The 20,356-nt window shown below is 41.5% G+C and overlaps 1 protein-coding gene across 1 annotated transcript in view; it reads right to left on the bottom strand.

Moving 5' to 3' along the window:
• VSX2 (visual system homeobox 2) overlaps window positions 1-19,507 on the bottom strand; it is a 58,401-nt gene extending 38,894 nt beyond the window's left edge. Inside the window, exons 1-2 of the mRNA XM_044435789.1 lie at window positions 19,502-19,507; window positions 18,500-18,618 (exon numbers count right to left, since the gene is read on the bottom strand). Coding sequence (XP_044291724.1) covers window positions 18,500-18,618; window positions 19,502-19,507 — 125 coding nt within the window. The remainder of the gene's footprint in view (window positions 1-18,499; window positions 18,619-19,501) is intronic.
• Window positions 19,508-20,356: the final 849 nt, after the last annotated feature.

The raw sequence follows: 20,356 nt of genomic DNA, 5'->3' as shown, positions 1-20,356 counted from the left end.
AAAAGCCAAAACAAAACAAAATCAGAATTTCTCCTGCTACAGCAGGGCTATAGCTACACTCAGTGAATTACTGAAAAACTTGGATGCCCTATAGATTGCAAGTCAGAGATGGCAAATGGTAAGCTGTGCATACTAATAATTAACACTCCTGCTTTATAGCTGAGAAACTAAGGTGGACGGAACATTGCTTGGTGGGACAGTACATGCTTTGCACACAGGAAGCCCCAGGTCCCATTCCTGGTATCTCTGCTTTGAAGAAGCTGGTAATGGCAGTGATTTCTGCTTGAGCTTTGATGGGATGCTAGCAGAGTATAGCACTGAACTAAATGAACATACAGTTGGCTCGAAGCAGCTTCTTATGTTCCAAGTCCACTTGATGAGTTCAAAGCTAAACAAAACTAGAACTGAGCTCTGAATACAGATGTCTAGCTACCAAGAGTTATCTTAATTTGTATGTACCTATTCTGTTGCATATTTCTAGCTCATGATCTTTGGGATGAAAGAAACTCATGACAATATGGATACGACATAGGTGAGAGAAGTACCTGGAATATTTATTGAAGAGTACAGTTTGGGAAATGAGAATAATCATAGGGTCAGGGTCCCTTTTTGCTTCTGGACTAAGAGTTTCCTCAGCCTGGATAGATCACCTCTGGCCAAGGAGGGAACAAGACTGCCCAATGGAGTCTCACTGGCAACACTACAACTTCTTCAGGGGATTTTAATTTATGTAAATGAGTGTTTTTAATTTGGCATACCATGCTTTATCTCTATTACGATCTCATCTGATTTTAAACCCAGTTTCACCCTCCTGACTGAATTCCATTTGATACATTAGGAGTAATTCTCTTCCCAAAGGGTTAGACATTTTCTCTCAGCATAAAAGTCGCTTATTTTGGATAAAGAGACGATTAGATTTATCTTTAATATTTTAATGGCAGTTGGGATTATTGGGTGGGCAGCCTGGTTTCGTTTGTTGGTGAGGGATTAGACTCTAATAAACTCTTCAGATTGAGATTTTTCCCCCTGTTTTGCACAAAGTACTTGTATTTATATATATATATATTTAAAAATCACTTATTTTTAAGTCATAAATTCCATTTGCTGGTTCCTATTAGTATTAAATCAAGTTGATTACATTCATAGTGACTATCTGCACATATATCTTTTTAATTTTAACATGCACAGCATAAAATCTTTAATGGTGCAATTGCAGATACCTGTAACATGCATCTCTCTTAAAACAGATGGAAATGAGGATGTGCCAGAAAGCAAAGCATAACATGGAGGTGGAGAAGAGACAGAGATGATGACTGCAGATTCTTAAATTGCCTGTTCAAATCTTAGACTGAATTCTTACATTACTTTTTTTTCTGACTCTGGAAACAAAATCCGTGTTTGTGTGTGCGTGTGTGGAAAGATTTGGGCCTGTTTCTATTTTTCAGATAAATGTGTCATGAAGTCAGGACCGGGAAAGGTAACATGACAATCAACCTTCAGCACACTGAATACAGACAACCCGTTGTAAAAAGAGGTGAAGACGGGGTGCAACGAGTCTGATAAAAACATGGTTATTTGGTGTGTACAGGATCATTTCTCTTGCCCCATTGTCACCTCTGGTCAAGAACATTTTGCTGATTTTGCATTATAAAAATCTGAGATAAGAAACAATAATGAGATGAATGTATACAGCAGTGGCAATGTTACCTCTTCCACCCTGGTTTCGGTTAATAATGCAATGAAATAAAATGCAATGTAATAATGAAAATCAACAGAACCCTTAGATTTGAGCTAAAGACAGACTTCATCGACCTACACAGGGCAGGTAGCATGGCACCTTCAATATATTTTGGATTACAACTCCAAAATCTGATTATTGGGTCAGGCTGATGGGACTCACAATCCAAAACATCTGGAGGGCACATGATTTCCTACCACTGCTGTATGTGGAGCTACATGGTATTTTGTTGCAGAGAGTTCCCAAATCTGTGTTTGACTAAGTCAATGCACACACAGGGGTTATAAATAGCATTGGGGTACATTTGGCAGGAGGAGCATCCTTGCATCCCTTCACACGCACGCATTCATTCCCAGCAACAGTTTTTTTCTTCTAAGAGTTTGCAGCTGCCCTTTCAGTACCTTGCAGATGAGGGCAAAAAGTGCCAAAAAATGCAGCACCCTCCTGCACAAAGGATGATGGGGCTGAGGTGGTCCGGCACGTGGACCTGCTAACATGTTCCTGGTAATTTCCCTTCAAAAATGGTACAATCTGTCAAACCGAAAGGGATCTCCTCTCCTAAAACCGGCAAGAGATAAAAGCAAGTGCTGTGAGGTCAAAACTCAACATGCCTTCTCTGCTTCCCTCGGATTTTTTTTTTCCCTTCAGGCTAATCGGAAACTTAGTAATAGAATAAAATGTCAGTAAAGTAGAAATCAATAAAGTGCTAATACTCCGGGACTTTCACTGCTAGGCCAAACCTCGCCCCGTTCCTTCCATGCTACCCTCTCGTGCCTCCCCCCAGCCACTCGCCTCATCCTGCCCCTTTGATTTCAGTCCCTTCTCTAATCCCCACCTCATCAGCTCTCGGGAAGGGTTGATCTGCAGCAGAAAATCCCTCATTCGGGGCAAAATCAGCTTAATTTGCAGCAATTTGTAGCAGGTCTTTGCTGGGATTTGAGTCTCAAATTATCCTTGCGGGTAGGGGCAGCAGGCCGTGCAATATGGGCCGCGATTTCCCTAGTCCTCTCCGTTTGCAGAGATTTGTCTGGGGAATAATTACAGCTGCTACACTGGTCAGGTCCCTCCCTGGGCTCGACCCCACCCGCTCCAATCCCGACGCGGGGCCTGGCACCGGGTTAGCAGCCAAACACGAAGCCATTCGGATTAGCAGCATTACTGGCAAATGCAAAGCAACAATTAATAATTTGCTGGAAAATACAAATGGGGCCTCCTCTTGTTGGAGGGAAGGGGAGGGCCGCGGGAGGCTGGCTGGCTGGGCTTATAACGAGCAATGAGGAAAAGGAAGCAGAAGAGCTGCGGTCCTTGTGGTCTTGGGACTAGAGAGCAGAGCAGGGAAATGTCTTTCTTTTCGTCCTTCCTTCTAATGCTGCTAATTATAGCCAACCGGTTGCTCTGCCTGGCAACTGCTGATGCGAGCCTCTCCACACCCCTATATAATGCACCTCAAGCAAGTCTGACCCTTCTTAAATCCAGCAGCCAAAAGCTCCTTCCTCATACCACACCTCCAGCAAGAAGGCCTCATGGCTCCCAGAAAGGCTGCAAAGGTCCTGCAGAGAGCAAGAGTTATTATTGTCCAATTCAACCAGTGGTTTTAGTCCAGAGGTTTGGGACCAGAAATTGGGCAGTGAGGGTTAGATACTGCTTTCCATTCAGCCTTCCCACCTCCTTTAGCCTGAAAAAGCTTCCAGATAAGATTTTTATCCTACCATTGCCCTGCCTTATTCACAAGGAAAACACCACCTTGAGTTTACAAGGGATGTGAAAGACAGGCTATTTTGGAGGGTCACCATAAATTGGAGATGATTTGATGGCACTTGACCACCCTGAGACAAAATCTACTCCCAGCCCTCCCCTGTTTTCCCAACCCTTCTTCCCACTTTTTTCAGTTGCTAACACAGTAACTGTACAACGCTTTGTCACTGCAGCATTTAGGAACCCTCTATCTGGAAGCATCCTAAGTAATATAACAAAATGGAGGCTTAGGAGGTTGCTTGGCTTAAATACCTATCAAAACTCTGCCACCGACTGAGGTGTCCCAGCAATGCTATTTGGAAATGTGTAAAAGGATATTACATAAATCTGGTTCAAATGTGAGTCCCAATTATATTATCTTTCTGGGTGTGTACCAAAAGGGTTCGGTCACAAAATGCTGCCACTAACAATAGACATTTTCGCAATGTAGCATGCAATCTGCCACAAGGACATTCCAACACGCACTGACAATATTCCAGTTTTTCCTTAAACAAGGACACATGAGACTATCATGTATTTGCAAAATATCTGGCTTTATTTTAAATCTCCCACAGCTTTGGGATACTTAAGAATAGTGGGCCAGTAACTATAAAGCATAGACATAAAATGTCTAGATACAACATGCCAACTTTACCAAGCCAAAAAAGCTGACCCACCTGTTGTTATAAAGGTTTCCTCCACATTGCACAGTTAGTCCTGTCATAATATTTCCATGTTATTCAGCAGCGAGCGTGACTTGGAGGTGGTCTAACTGGTGACAGATTTACACCAATCTTCCTTTGTTTCTGTGACTAAAGACTGGAGCAAACAGCAGAAATGCCTTAGATCTTTAACCTTCCAGAATTCTGAAATGTTGCTGGGTGGTTACCAGATAGTTTTTGCATGACAGCCAGTTAGTTAAACTATGAGCTTTTAAGAGATAAGCAGGAGACAGCAGACGCACATGCCCCGTGCATGTTCCCCAAACCTGCTTTTATTGCACAACCCATGATCAGCTCCTTAAAAGGCTGTTGAGCATAATCTCTGAACTCAGTTAATAAACCATGGCTTGAACAACCCACCAACCTACGTTCTGACATCACACTCAACAACCTTCAAAGGGGCTGATCATAGGTTGTGCAATAAAAGCAAAATTGGTAGGTATATAGGAGGTAGCATATTTGCTCTCTAAGGTAACTTTCTGGGTGCAAGGCCATGAAGGCAGCAGCTGCAAGTGGCAGATACTGGGGGTCAGGAAGAGGCAGTAAGGCCTTGAAAGAGACCTGTGTCACCTGCACAGCCTGTCCTGCACCCCTAAACTATCCTGCTGGCCTCAGGTGCAGTGGAGGACTTTGTCCTGCTGCCGGTGTTGAAATAAGATTTAGCTGCCAGAGAGACCAGTTTTTGTGTGTGGAATGGGGGATGGCCATTGACTTCTGCCAAAATGACTTGGCTTCACCTGTTTGGATGTCCCAACCTTTGTGCTTTATTAAACCAAATTGTATTAGAGATGCATCTGAACTCAGACTGATGGGTTGTTTAGGGGCTAATTTAAAAACCCAAGAGAGCAGAATTAGAACCTTTAATTAAAACCCAACTGAAATAAAGATGTTTTTACTGCCTGCCTGAGACTAAGCAAAGATGAGATCGTCTGGTCTCTTTTGGCAATTTCACAGCCACGGTGTGGCAGCAGAAAAGTCTCTGTCCCACATTTCCACAACTTTATCTCTTTTAGCAGTAGGTCATGCAGCAATGCCTCAAAGGAACATAATTTATGGGTAGGTTCATAAGGCTGGACAAGCACTTTCAGAAAGGTTGGCTTCAAACCATTTAGGACTAGAATCACCAGACCTTTTGACCTGTGGACCTACTTGGGAACCTGAAAACTGCTGTGGACACTACCACAAAATGGTTCCCACAGAGAATGTGGTTAGTCCCATAATAGCTGCCCAGGAGGCCTGGCTAGTCAAAGACAAGTAACTCCCTTAAAAAACAGTGCAAGAGGAAAAAGGGTTAGAACTCCAAAACTAATCATATATTTGACCCCACAACACAAACACAATAAAATCATATGTGTGCTAACATGGAACTCAGTGGGAATTACGTGGAACTCCTCATACATTATGTGAAGGTAAGGCATGAAGGCAACTGCAGTCGTTGTTTCTCCACAGCATGTTATTCAGAGCTATGCAGTCTCTGAACTTGAAGATTCCATCGAGGTGTCATGACTGGTAACCACAGATAGCTCTGCCCTCCTTAATTGCAGTAGTTCTGCCAAGTCTTCTGGGATACAATCCTTACGACTGGAGCCCACTAAACGTGGAAGCTTCTTAGCAGCCAGTGCAGGGCAAAAGTTGTGGCAGAGGCATCTGGACTCTGAGTTCCATTCAGTTCTGATACAAAATAACTACCACAAGAACAACAACCTTCTGGAATCAGTAGTCTTTAATTTTAAGTGTCCTTTGCATAAGGCTTTAGTTAGAGGACCTCAGGATAAATAATGGGATGAACAGGAAAGTAGAGCCTAAATGCTTGATGCCTCTTCATTCCTGGACCAACTTAAATCCCTCTCCCTGTTGTTCATTGATTCAGATTGCATCTTAGTGATAACCATCTAATCTATAGTCCTAGGGAATTCCAGCTCTGTTGGGGTCCCATCCCTCCCCCCCCCAATTCCTTTACACATGGCTATCTCATTTTCCCCCTGTTTCTTCTTCACTTTTATACTAAGTGGAATAATACATCTTTATCTCAATTTATCTGTTGATTTTGTCCACTTCAGTTTGGCTCTTAATATTCAAACCTAACCTTGTATCTGAGATATTCCTGCTTCTCATGCATGCTCACAACGTTGAGATCATATTTGATTTCTTACTTTCATCTCCTGCAAATTAATAATAATAAAGAAATAAATATGTATCTCTAAATCCTACAGCATCTTTGCTTTCTTAATCTCCAAGATCAACCCTTCTTTCCCAACAACTATTAATAAAATGTTCATCCATGTTTACGACATCTCTTGTTTAGACAATTGTCACTTTCCTCTTATTAGTCTTCCCTCCTACCATATCTTCCCTCTTCATTCACTTCATAATGCCTCTGCTAAAAAATGATCTTTCTTTCTCATCCCTTTTAGGATGGATCCCTTCACTTCTTTGGATTCCCTGTCACTGTACATGAATTTTAAGATTTCAGACCTATTAAAGTGCTCCATTTCTGCTCCTTCACTGTATCTTTCTCATGTCTTCTCTTTCATGCTTTAGCAAGGTTTATTGTTTTTAAGCACACAGGTATCTTCTGCCTTCTCCTTTGCCTGCTGCTTTCCACATGTGGAACATCTCTTTCTGCTTAACAGGCTGCTCCCTTGTGTCAGGGAACCCCGGTTTAGCATCCTGCAAGAATGTTCGCTTGGATCCACAGGGAGACCTCTCTGTTACAAACCTCAGCAGTTCTATTGGTGAGAACACCCAGGAAACCCCTCTGCAGAGAACCCTTCACAAACAGCACTGTCAGGTAGAGACACACCCACCAACTACAGGTTTCCAGAACATATATAGAGTGTTTTATAGGTTTCTAGTCATGCACATAGGATCAGAGCAGATGATGAGGAAAGAATAGGTACATATCAACAGATAGTGTATTAATGAACAAAACAATGTGAAGAAACTGCAAAGGAGACATGACATAACAGTAAATATCAGTGATTACAGAGCATTGATATGGAAGATAGAAATGCATTTAAATCATAACAGGTTTGGGTGTGGGTGACATGCAAGAAAACTAGTCAGGGCTGTTTGCTGCAGCTCAGCAGATTAACAGAATAAATGCTACAATGCAGTGAAATGCTAACAATGTAACAAGCTTAACTTTGCAACTAAATGTAGCAGCTGCCTCAGGTGAGCAGAAAGTCTCAGTCTCTTGAAGGAACAGATGACTAATAAAGCTTCAGGGGAAAAAAAGCCTGGCTGGGAATTCTGGTTTCCCAATCCACAGATTCAGTTTTCAGCTGGTTCACCCTCATCTTTCCCAAAATAGCCTCCAAGTATTTGTTCAAGTGTTCGCTAACCTCCCTGGAATGAGAGATAGAGCTAAGTACCAACTGATGACACTTCAGCCTGAACCTCCAGATGACTTCCCTGCAGTTGTATGAAGATGTTAAAAGGAATGGGGGTGAAGATGGAACCTGGTGGCACCCCACAAGCTAATGGCCATGGGGTAAAGTCCCCTAATACCCCTTGTGAGACCACTCCTCCAGGAAGGACTGAAACCGCTTTCACACTGGGCCTCCCAAACCCATCCTTGACAAACAGTTCAGATGGATGCTACAGTGGATGGCATGAAAAGCTGCCAAGAGGTCCAGAAGAACCAGTAGGGTTGTATCCCACACCATCTACAACAAGCTGTTAGGAGGAAGAAACAAGAATGTCAGTGCTGCAAGTCCGAAGTGGAGGAGTAATTTTTGAGAAGAGGAAAACAGGACAGCTGAAAGCTTTCGTGGGTTGAATGCTATTCAGAAGTTAACTGAGATGCATCAACAGGCCACAAAGGGTTTATGTCTGCTAATAAGGAACAGAAAGTGAAGAGCTGGTGCAAGGTTGGGGTGTGTGTGTGTGTGTGTGTGTGTGTGTGTGTGTGTGTGTGTGTGTGTGAAGGATAGACCTAAAGCAAAACAAAGGAAGGGAATGGCAAACAAGAAAATGAGAGGGGAGAGGGAGGGAGAAAGAGATCAAGATGGGGGAGAGAGACTGTATTTTCTATAATTATTGTGGATTGGCTCGGATTAAGGGCAACTAGCTATCTCTTGGTTTTCCTTTTTATATAACAACTAATCTCCTTCTAATCAGTTATTATTAAATTATATTCCATTTTTAATTCATTCACAGATCACTGGTGGCACAATTCGGACATCTGGACAGATAATTGAGTAGAGATAATTTATGTAAATGAGGAACAGTTGTGTACAGAGGAGGGGGAGGGGAGAGTGCCACTTGTACAAGGGCTGGTGACCTAATCAGGAATTTCTGAGAGCTGCTCCCTGTCAGGATGCAGCACATTCAAGGGCAAGACTGCATCCCAAGTGGCTGACAGGGAAGGAAACTAGTGCTTAGGGCTGCAGTGTCCAGGCTACAAAGAGCTGGATGCTGCTGTGCCTCCAGCTGGAATCTGGTCTCTGGGGCAGTGGTGGTGGAACATATATTTCTGTATAATGGCAGTAGTTGCTGCAGACTAAACGGTACAATATTTAGGGCACTGTCCTTTGCATATTTAAACAAAAAAGACATCCTGCAATTTTCATCATTTCCCAGCTAACATGCAAATTTGTAGGACTTATACCCTCAAGATGAGTTTATCTGCCTCATGAAAGCCCTTTCAGAGGTCTTAAGGGCATCCTCAGGATGCACAAGAGAATCGTGGTTAGGACCATTTGGGAATTTCAGCCTCCTGTCCCAGGAGTTTGGACAAATGGCCCACTGAATATCCCTGGCCATACATTGTACATCCCATGCACCCTGTTTAGCTGAGAGTCATAGTCAAGTTTACATTGTAATTCTGTGCATGTTTATTTAGAAGCAAGTCTTGGGCCTTATTCCTGGGTAAATGTACATAAGAATGCCACCTTAAATGCAACATGCTTAGGATGTCCCTGATTTCTTCAGTGCACCAAAAACACACTGGATAGGAGAACCAGAATGTATGCTGGACCATAAAATGGCCACAAAAATGGCTGTGTGGATTTCACTGCTGGTGAATGCAGCTGGGAGAAAGAAACCACCCCACAGTGCATCAGAAGCAGATCCTGAATCCTCCAAATATCTGTGTTCCCTTGCATTTGCAAACCCTTGATCTCTGTCCGGTCCTGCAACCCGCAGAATTTCAGTTTTAACTTGCTGCATGACAGAGGAATTCTGCAGCTGCTTCACTAGCTGCTCATACATTACTTTGGCATAGACTTTCAGTCATTAATTTGAATGCATATTTTTTGGCCTCGGGATCATCTAGACTGGTTCCTATTAACACAGCGGAGAATATGTTTGTTTCAGACCAATGATTTCTGATCAGAAGTCAGTTCAGTCCAATGCACTGTGAGCCAATTATTCCTGTGTCCTCTTCTCAGCATTGATGCTGTCTCATGGTATAACAGTCTCCTTATTTCTCTATTATCATTATCATTATTAGTTTTATATTGCCCAACAGCCGAAGCTTTCTGTGAGGTTTACAAGAAACAGATAAAAGACAGTAAGAATATGATAAAACTACAGTACAATACAACATTAAAATACAACATTTAAAAACCACATTTAAGATGCCACAATAGCTTTCTCAAAATAAGTCACAAGACCTGTTATGCAGTTGACAATGCTGCAATATAATATAAAACTAATTAAATGCTCTGTCACAGAGGGTAGTCTTGACTTGATGCCAAAAAGCTATCGAGGTTGGTGGCAAGCAGGTCTCAATGGGAAGCTTGTTCCATAACTGGGGGGCTCCCACCGAAAAGGCCCTTCTCCTTCTTGCCACCAACTGAGGCTCCTTTGGAGATGGCAGTCAGAGGCAGACCCCAGATCATGATCATACTATATGGGTAGTTTGTGGCTGGGAGAGGTGTTCTGTCAGGTATTGTGTCCTCAGCCATGTAGGAACAATACTGTTGCACCCTACAGGGTGTATATAGTTCTGAATGAGGGAAAGAGCAGCTTCATTGTATTTCCTTTTGTTTCATTACAGTACATTAAAGAAGCTCATCAGGACAAGGCTATGAATGGCTGCTAGCCATGATGACTGTATTTTACTTCCAGGTTCAGAATGCCTTTGAGAGGAGCAGCCACGCGAGAGGACCACTGGCCTCATGCCTGGTTCACGGGTTTTCCATCAGATTCTGACTGGCCATTGTGGCAAGCAGTTTGATGGGCTAAACAGGCCTTGGGAGTGAGATCCAGCTGGAATTGCCTTGTGTGTTTTTGAAATGTGAGGAACGGTCACAGGAGCCTTGCTTATTAGAGGAGTCACCGCATGTTATATGTGGGGAGATCTTGGTGCAGAGAACTGGCTCTGTGAATTTTCCAATATGACTCAAAAAACTATGTCATGTAAACCCTTTACATTTAAGACTATTCACAGAAATTAGTCAATAGCATGATACACACCCTCAAGTTAAGTTAGGGCAACCTTGTCTCCTAACCGATTGTGATGTGAATCGTCTTTTCTAGCTTGAAAGATCATTGAAGAGGATACAAAATGAGAAGACCAATTTGAAGACCATTCACAAAAAAGGTTCTGCAGGAGGCAGAAAGATACACTTTCAATAGACAGTATTACTTTTATTTGTTTTATTTGTTTGGCTATTTATAACCTTTTTGACAAATGTTCAAAACATAATAAAATGCCTATAAAATTACAGCAAGAATAATAAAAATTTTCAACAGAGACAGATTAAAATGAGGGAACAGAGTTTAGCTTTTTTGTTTTCATTTTTTATTGGAAAATGTATAAAAAAGTATTAAAAGCAAATAAAAAAATGTATAAAAAAGTATTAAAAGCAAATAAACAAGGGGCAGCAGCAGAAGCAGCATCTAATCTTTGTAAATGTCTTGTAAAAAAGGCCAGGCTCCCAATATGCTGCATAAATATGCCAATTTGAAAGCTCGGGAACTTGGCGATCATTCTAATAGATGGTGGTGCTGTCAGTAGACCTGCAACTAGATATCCACAAGTTTTCAAAAACCATGAAGAAGACACTCCTCAGCTCACTAGACCCAGCCGATAAAAGTCGGGAAAGTTATACAAGCTGCTTCAGTTTAGCTCAGAAATAAACTGGCCTGCTGTGAAGCACATATAAAATAGCTATTTTATGCTAGTACCAGGAGTCAATCAGGTTTCCACATTCTGGACCAGCTGAGGCTCCTAGACTGTGTGTATTATAATGCTCAGTCTGACAGGTCACCCAGGCTGGCATCTGAGTGTCTAGTGCTCTCTTTTCAGAAAGGGATATAGCTGGCAAATTGGCTGAAACTGCTGCAGCTCAGTGGAAGAGCACATGCCTTGAGTGCAGAAGGTCAGTCTCAGGGTTATTCAGCAGTTAAAAGGCTCACGTGCAAGTGATGGGAACAGCTCCTCTTTTCCCAGGATCCTGCAGAGCTTCTGCGTGTTACGGCAGGCAACTCTGGCTGGCGGCAGTGCTCTGTGTTCCTCTAAGGAAACATCCTTTGACCCAGTCAGGCTAACTAGGAGAAGACTCAGACTCAGGAGCACCCACAAGGCATGAACTTCACATTTCAGGGACAGTGTGATCACATCCTAGATAAGTATTTTGATCACTCCACTGGAATTAGAGCCACCTGCTATAAACAAGTCTACTTTATATTTCTTAAGCAGTTCATTACTTCTCCAGGAAGGCATTCAGCAGAGAAGCCACTCTTCATTCCAATTGAAAAGGGACTGGAATGGGATGTTCTTTGCATATTGATAATAATCCATCCAAATCTCTGGGCAACTTTATTCAGTGACTACATACGGCAATTAAATTAAATTAAATTAAATCAAATTAAATCAAATTAAGGACTCTATTAGTGAGGTCCCAACCATTGGAACATTTTCCCCAATGCTATCCAATGGAACCTCCCAGCGAGATAGACATGGAACCACCACAAAGTGGTGCCCTAGCCCTGCCAATTGCTCCGGAAAGATACTAGTGTTGATTGTACTGAAAGATCCAGGAAAATCACTGGGTTGTACCCTCTTGCCTTTCTGCCAGCAAAGATGATCGTCACCAGAACCCATCCTGCAAGCAGTTCACGTGGCTCCAGGAAACCTTTTCCACCCAGAAGTACCTTGAGGTTTCACAGTCACTGATCGCCTTAGCCAAGAATAGAAAATGCAACGCTGTAATATGCAGTTCTCCAAGACATGGAAATTAGGAGATACTTCCTTTTTCCAAAAGTTACCATGCTGCACTCTTCTTCCGATGGGGTGGAACTGCAGTGAGATATACTTATTTATCTGAAGTATTTTTATGCTGCTCCTCAGCCTTGAAAAGTTTCCTGGAGCAGTTTACAATCCACCCATAAAAGAGAACCCAGTCAACAGGCTTATAATCTAAAAAGGCATGGCACACAAGGAAAAAGGGACAGGAAGGGAAAAGGAAAAATAGATTTATCTAGTAGCCATCTATAGACCTGAGCTGTTATAAAAGAATGGTTTAAGGATGAAATGTGAGGGATTTGATCCATGAACGCATGTTTCCTATGCATACTTAAATATAAAAAGGTAAAGGTAAAGGTTTCCCCTTGACGTTAAAGTCCAGTCATGTCTAGGGGGCGATGCTCATTTCCGTTTCCTAGCCAAGGGAGCCAGCGTTTGTCCGCAGACTGCTGGCTGGCTGCAAAATGCTGGGATTTGTAGGACTTCTTATAAACATGCATAGGGTTGCACTTTAAGAGACCTTGGCACCATTTCTGAGACTACCTTGATCAGCTGACACAAGAAGGCAGGTCAGAGCATGAACAGAACCCTACCACCTATCATGCACGCACAAATTTGAAACAGGGCAAGTTCTCCAGGGTGTTGGATGAGGAAGATGCTACTGTTGTGGGTGGCTAACCCAATCCCATTCATCTTCCTATCTCTGCTCCTCCGGGAAGTAACTAAGCAGCAAACGATAATGCTTCCCAAGCCTCATTCAGCCATGGTTCTGTGATACTCACCACACCAGGTGCCTTCTCCATGATCAAACTGTAGATTACACACACACACACACACACACACACACACACACACACACACTGCCTTTATATTAAAAAGGAACAAAGACAGGTCCAATAGGTGACTGATCCAGTCTATTGGAGCTGAGATCTGAAAAGAGGAGTAAAAGAGGATAGAGAAGTGTGAAAGAATTTCTCAAGGAAAAGGTTGGTGGCCAGGCAAGAAGGTCACAGACATGCTTAATAGTCAAACTCATTTTCAGTTTTCAGTCTGATATATTTTGTAAGAGATTGCACAATAATCACAGCATGCAGGCCAGATTTCACTTGCTAAAAGTAATGCAGAAATAGCACTTAGGAGCTGTCATAATAATTACATATTTTGTTATTGTGAACGGAAAGCAACAGCAAGTTAAGAGTCTAATATATTTCTCATGTATGTTCAGAAGCACTAAATATATATATAAAGATAGCAGAGACTGAATCCTTGTTACAAAACCAGTAGAGCAAAATCAGTCATAATCTGCTTCCATGAAGAACAGCATTGCAAAGCTGCAACAATATTGATAGCATTGATAGCACCAACACAACCCATGTAGAAAATTATTATAATTGTAGAATGTGATGGATTGTACCACTTGCTTTGATTTCAAAAGTAAAATTATTTAGTTTGTTTGTGGTTCTTTGATTTAGGATAGATGCCTCAGTGGATGGTTTATTGAAAACCAAGCTTTCTTAGACTGGTCACTGCAGAAGATAACTAAGGACTGTGTATGCAAGACAACCTGTCATGGGTCAAAAGCCATACTAGGTTGTTGTGTCACCACCTTTTAAAAAATTGTGCCCCAAATGTGCATAAATGTTTTTTGTATTTTTTGGAAAAAGTAAGACTTTCACAAGTGCAGTGATGCACATTTGTTGAGGTCTGAAATGGGAAGCCTCATCCTGGGAGGTATCTGCTGTCAAACTGTGAGCTGTCAAGAGAAAACAAAGCTGCAAATGATGTTTACTACCAGAAGGGGGTAACCAGTAGATAACCACCTATACAGCAAGATCCTCTTATCTCCTTTTTCCTTTCCTTTCCTTTTTTTCTGGATTTGACTTTCCTCAGCATCCTGCATCTTTTCCCCCTGGAAAAGTGTGAATCACCCCATATTTGGGATCATGAAATTTTGACAACTGTCAGAGCCCAGATTCCCTTTTAAAATGGGGAATTTGACAATACTAGTCAAGTATTTTAATGGAGACTTATGTGTGTGTGCCACATAAGCAGGTGTGTATGTGTACGTCCATGTCAAAAAATCCTGCATAGACTTGTAAGAAGAGATGTATCAAAAGCAGGCCTATGTTTTGACAGCTAGGTGTCAAACCTCCATGCACCAAAATTGAAAATGGCTGTGCACATTTGGGATGCAAAGTGAAAAGTGGGTAGCTAGTGACAGTCTCTCCAATGTGCTGCTTGGGTACTTTTAAGGGGCTGTCCCTGACTGTCAGCTTGGAGAGCCCTTTTTGTGATCTCCAATAAAAGAAGGAAAGGAAGTGGGAACCTGTGTTGTGTACATAAGCCTTTGTGATCAAGGAGGCTTGAGGATGCAATGGGTCTTTCCACAGGGTCTCCTTGGATACCTGCAGAACCAAGGGAAAAGTAGCAGGGGGACAACCCAAAGTGAGCTCAGTCATCTGTCAGGTGACTGTGGATCGTTTCATGGACAACCCATGCTGCATAGCTTATTCTCAGGATGGGTTGGCACGCCATGTGTACCTCTACACTAGGCTAGAAGCTACATTTAGCCAGTGTGGCGTAGTGGTTAAGAGCATGGGACTGGGACTCAGACGATCTGGGTTCTAGTCCCCGCTCAGCCATGGAGCCAACTGGGTGACTTTGGGCCAGTCACAGACTCTCAGCCCAACCTACCTCACAGGGTTGTTCTTGTGGGGATAAGATGGAGGAGAATTATGTAAGCTGCCTTGAGCCCTTTGTAGGAAAAAGGCAGGATATAAATCGAAAAATAAATAAATAAATGTTTTTCATTTTGTTGTTTTAACATTTTAATGTTCTCCCTTCCTCATTTTACTGTTCTACAGTCCAAAGGTTTAGATCAACATGTTGAGGAAGCTCACTGGTATGGGTTTTAGGCAGCAAGACAATAAGGCTGAACCTGTGGACCATGACTGTGTAGCAATATGGCTTGTGCATAAATGACGTCTGTTGTACTGAAAAGAAAAGGAAAGGAAAAAAAGAAAAGGAGAAAAACACCGGATCTTCCAAATTACCCCCAGCACTGTCCAACTTTCTAGCAGCTGCAAAACTTCCAAACCTTATGGCAATATCATGCAATTTGTAGATAAAGTTTTAAAAATATCTAGCAATGGGCACTTTTAGCCTCTCTCAGGTATAATGTAGAAAAAATAGCATCTACACTGATGTAAAAATAATTTTCCTCCAAGAAAATGCAATGGTATTACATGATAGCTATATTTCTGAAGCTTTTTTCCTTTCTGTACTATATGGATTTCATCTCCTTCATCTACCCATAAGAAGTTCATGTATATGAGGTTCCTCTTTAGTTTCAGAAACTGGAGGACATGCTTTTCAAGTTCATGCTTTCTCATGAATTAGGCACGACTGTATTCAAAATGTTACAGGCTCATACCCTGGGGTCTGCACAAGGGTATGTATGTGGCAAGCTGTTTATGGATTTCTGTAGATGAGGCATCTAACTCAAGAGTTTCTTCTTCTGTTTTAGGTGCAGGAGGATTACAGTGTTCTCCACACAATTTGCATGGTCCCCTGTCAGGTGGGCCTTTCTCTGGCTTTCTGTGTTTCCATGTCTTCCACTACACAGCAGAAGATGGCACTGTGGGAAACAGCAGAATTGAGAAAATACACTAGGCTGCTGTTCAGAATAATGGTGCCATCTACGAAAATACAAATCATGTATTTGTTTATTTGTTGAATAATATTCTGAGTAATGCATAATACAAAATCAGTATAAAGCAACACTGTCCCAGTTAGTACAGTTTAAAAAGTAAACTCAAACAGTCTCAAATATAAAGCTAGTTTAATTTTTTAAATCTTTATATGCCATCTGGAAAATATATAGATGAGCCCAAGTAGGTCGTGGTATGGAGATAATTCCAAAGTTGAGATGCCAGCATAGTGAAAGATGTACTTGGAATCCCCATCCTGAAATCAGAAGACCATGGAACTAGGTTGTATAGCTTAGACCTTCAACATATGCCAACAAAACCACAGAAAGCTAGTTCAGGAACTGTGGTGTCATGTGCTCTTTCCTCCCCCATTGAAAGGAAGGCAGCTGAAATTGCAGTAGCTGGCAAACAAATACCAAGGCCAACTTCAGAGGGTTGATCTTAGAGATGACTGGGACAGTTACCATAGTGACCAGAACTCTCTTCTTCTGGAAGAGGCACAGCTGGCATATCAACTAGTCACAGTCCCCACTTCATAGTCCAGAAGATCCAGATGAATCCAAGGACAGTCACTGAAATGTTGTTTTAGAGGGAATGCATCTGCACCCAGAAGGGTGATGATCAATAGTATTCAAGACTTCTGAAATATCACCATGGTCACTCATAACAATCGTCCTCTCAACATAGTTCTCTAGACAAAGATTGCCTCTGGGACAGGAGTTCTCACCTCTCCTCAGAAACAAATCTAGAAAATCTGTTTCCATCAGGAATGCCTGGAAATATACAGCAACAATCTCTTTGACCATCATTCAGTAATGTTACACTTGAAGCTAGCACATAATCGTTGTCCCCCAAAAGCTGAATAACTGCCTCTTTCAATGGAACTGAACATTTACCTTCCAGCATTTATCATTGTCCTTAGACAAAAACACCAGTTTTCAGCATTGTCCACTGTCAAGTTTAGGAGTAGGCAAACTGGTGTTGTCAAAATGTCTTGGAGTATTTTGTGACCTACCCAGGAAACTTCAGCTATTGTGCTGTTTAGAGACCAAATAAATATAATAAAGTCCCATAAGCCCTAACAGTATTGGCAGCAGTCAGATATAATGGGATGTGCAATCCAAAAACATCTGAAGGGCAAGGCTACCCATGGTCTAGTGGCAAGAAAACCACCTAGCCTAGTTCTGAAAGAGGCAAAGAGAGTTAGATGCTCTGGGCATATAAATTATAAACATCCTGAGCTTTTGGCTGTGTTCTAACGTTAGGCTACCTTCTACACAAGATAGGTGTGAACTTCCTCGTAACCTGGAATTGTATGAACATTTTCAACTTTTGCTTGGTTTAGTATTCAACCTTTTTAAAGAAATGAAATGGACATTTGGAAAATCCCTTCAACAGAAAGGGAATGTTGCAGCATGGCACTGGTGTACTGAGGAGCAATTTCTAGATCGCTTGGCCTTTGAGGTCTGCAGCATTTTCTAGCTGTACACCTGTTGGGTGTCAGAACTGCTCCATCTGATGCTTATCAGATTCCTTTCATCACTATCATTCTTTGAAGTCTCCACAGCAATCATTTGCTCTGCTGAAGAGGTAAGCTGCTTATCAAGCTTTAAAAAAATTACGGTGAAAAGTTGCTTGCCTCTTCAGCATTGAAGAAAACTTCTAGAGAACTGTTGGCTCTTCATCCCTTTCTCCTTTTCTTTTCTTTTCTCATTGCAGTCTCAGAAAGGCTTTGTATCGCATTCTTTATTCAGGAAAAATCTATATCTGTCCGTAGCATTCATAGAATGTAACGGTGATGCCCTCTCCTTAATGCATGTGAGCTTCTCAGCTGGAGGTTTTGCACACATCCTGCAGCATCGAGGTTCTCCAGTGCCACCACTGTGCCTTGTGCTCTGATTTTTATCTAGATGTCCATTTTTGGCTGCCTAGATAAAGTGCCAGGAAGGGGGAGGGAAGGGGGCTGGGACTCCAGTAGGAACCAGGGCAAGTCCACAGCCCCAGCCTCCTCCTCACACCAGCAGAATGGTTCGTTCTGCACCGGCTGCAAAGAGGGTGGGCCCAGTGGAGGCTGAGGCTTCAGAGTACCAGCTCTGACATCACAGGATTTTGGAGACGGGATTCCAAATAATCCAATGGCCCCCCATCATTGGGAGGCTATGGGATTGTGTTCTATCTAAATTTAAAACAGAAATTTAATAAATACTTAAATCCTAAATTTTTTATTTAGATGTAAATGCTATTGAAATGTTATTGAAATCAGTGTAATATACTTCTCAGAAAATATGTTTAGACTGGAGCTTTAATATGAGACTGATAGATTATTCAGGATAGGTTTAAGATGTGAATCATACTAAACTTACTCCTTCAAGATTTGTTTTACCCCTGCTTTGCTTACCTAATTTTTTGTGCTGTTGCCACCTGCTGCCCCTCTAAATCCTGAACTTTTGCAATAATCAAAGAAGTGTTATGGCGATGATTTTGGCTACAACGATAGTGCATCATTTTTTCTTGAGGCTGAATCAAAAAAGATAAGAAAACCAATCACATATATGGCTGTATATGGCCCAGTCCAATCCCACCCCACCCCACCACTCTGCTGAAACCTGCTCTTTGAAGTGACCCAGAATTTTGACAGCTACCTGTCAAACTCCTTTTCCCAAGATGCATGGCAACATTCATAAGAGAGGCAACAGGATTGGTTATCCAAGGTTGGACATGTATAAACCCTTAGAACAAGCTGTGGGTTAACAGAATGGCTTGTTCCCTCAGACAAGGCACCCTGCAGGAATTGGTATGTATTCTCATGACACACCACCAACTATTGTGGATAGTAACCCATGATGGGTTGTCATGTCATGTGAACACAGTCAATATTATGAACATTTCCCTACTGACATTATTCCTGGATTTGTGTTTCACTCATATTTCAAAATGGAGTCAATTCAGTAGTACAGTAAATTTAATTGTAATATTTAAATTTAAAAATCTGTGATATTTGAGGGTATGTAGCAGATGGACCTCCTGGTATGTTCATTTCCCTCAGCTTCTTTTCTACAATTATGTGTACAAGTTTTCTTTAATTAGTATTCACTTAAACATGAATGCACAGAACAGATAACTATTGAAATATCTCTTTGTTTTGTACTTTGCTTTGGATTAGTCCCTATACACTGAATGCATAGTAACATCTATGCATTGCTTCAGAGAATCATGTTTCTATACTTCACAGAATCGTGGTGTGCAGAGACTTTTTGCTCTTGGGATGTAGCTGTACCAATTATTCCCCATGGTAACTACTTCAACCTCTGGAAGGCAGTCTAAAAATACTTACGTTATTTAGTTATTACTGATGCAAGAGTAGATTACCTGCTATTGTGCAATGCTAATGATGGTTTACCTTCATAATCGCCAAGATAACTAGTGTCAGAACATTGCATATGACACCCTGAGAAGACAGGAGCATCTTAATTGAGTTTAAAACATGACTTTTACAAATAATTTATCTAGTATAGAATAGTGCAATGTAAATGTGTTCCTGGCATATTTATTTATTTAAAGCTTTTATATCCCACCTTTCATAGTATCCTAGGGCAGTAATGCAATAAAATACATACATATAAATAAATCTTGGCACTTCAGAATGTCCAGCTTTCAGATTATTGGTTTTTCTTGTGATGCTTCTTAGGTATGTGGTGGGGATGGCCATTTTAATATTGATAACTCATTGACCAAGAACAAAATTAGTTCTATGTACTGTACAGGTGAGGAAAGGTTTCAATCACATGTTGTAGATTAATCTCTTTGCAGTTGGGAATCTGTTCAAGATTAAGGTGTTAGCTAACTGCATCCTGAAGAATCCATACTAAATGCAGCTGGTGAACACAATACGTATAACAGAACCTAGCAATGTTACAATTGAAAAGCAATTAACTTACCAAAAAAAGGGAAGAACATATACAGTTCAAATCTATTTCATACAGTTTATTGCTCCTTGGCTGCTTCTAGGTGAGGCTTTTATTGTGCAATTATCCCACCTCATTCACAGAATTTTATAGAGGATCCAGACAATTATAACTTCCATTTGTAACAAATTTTTCCACAGCTTCTTCCATTTTCTTTCCTTTCCACAGAAAATCAATTAAGGAAAAAAGATGGTATAGCTGCATAATGTACTGTGACTGCTAGCACTAGAAGCCCTCTTTATGGAAGCACCCTTTATCCTGGTGGTTTCTCCACCAACTTGTTTTCCATT

This window comes from Varanus komodoensis, unplaced genomic scaffold, assembly GCF_004798865.1.
Source record: "Varanus komodoensis strain SLA01 unplaced genomic scaffold, ASM479886v1 scaffold3, whole genome shotgun sequence".
NCBI classification, from domain to species: domain Eukaryota; kingdom Metazoa; phylum Chordata; class Lepidosauria; order Squamata; family Varanidae; genus Varanus; species Varanus komodoensis.
This window is presented reverse-complemented; position numbering and strand designations above follow the sequence as displayed.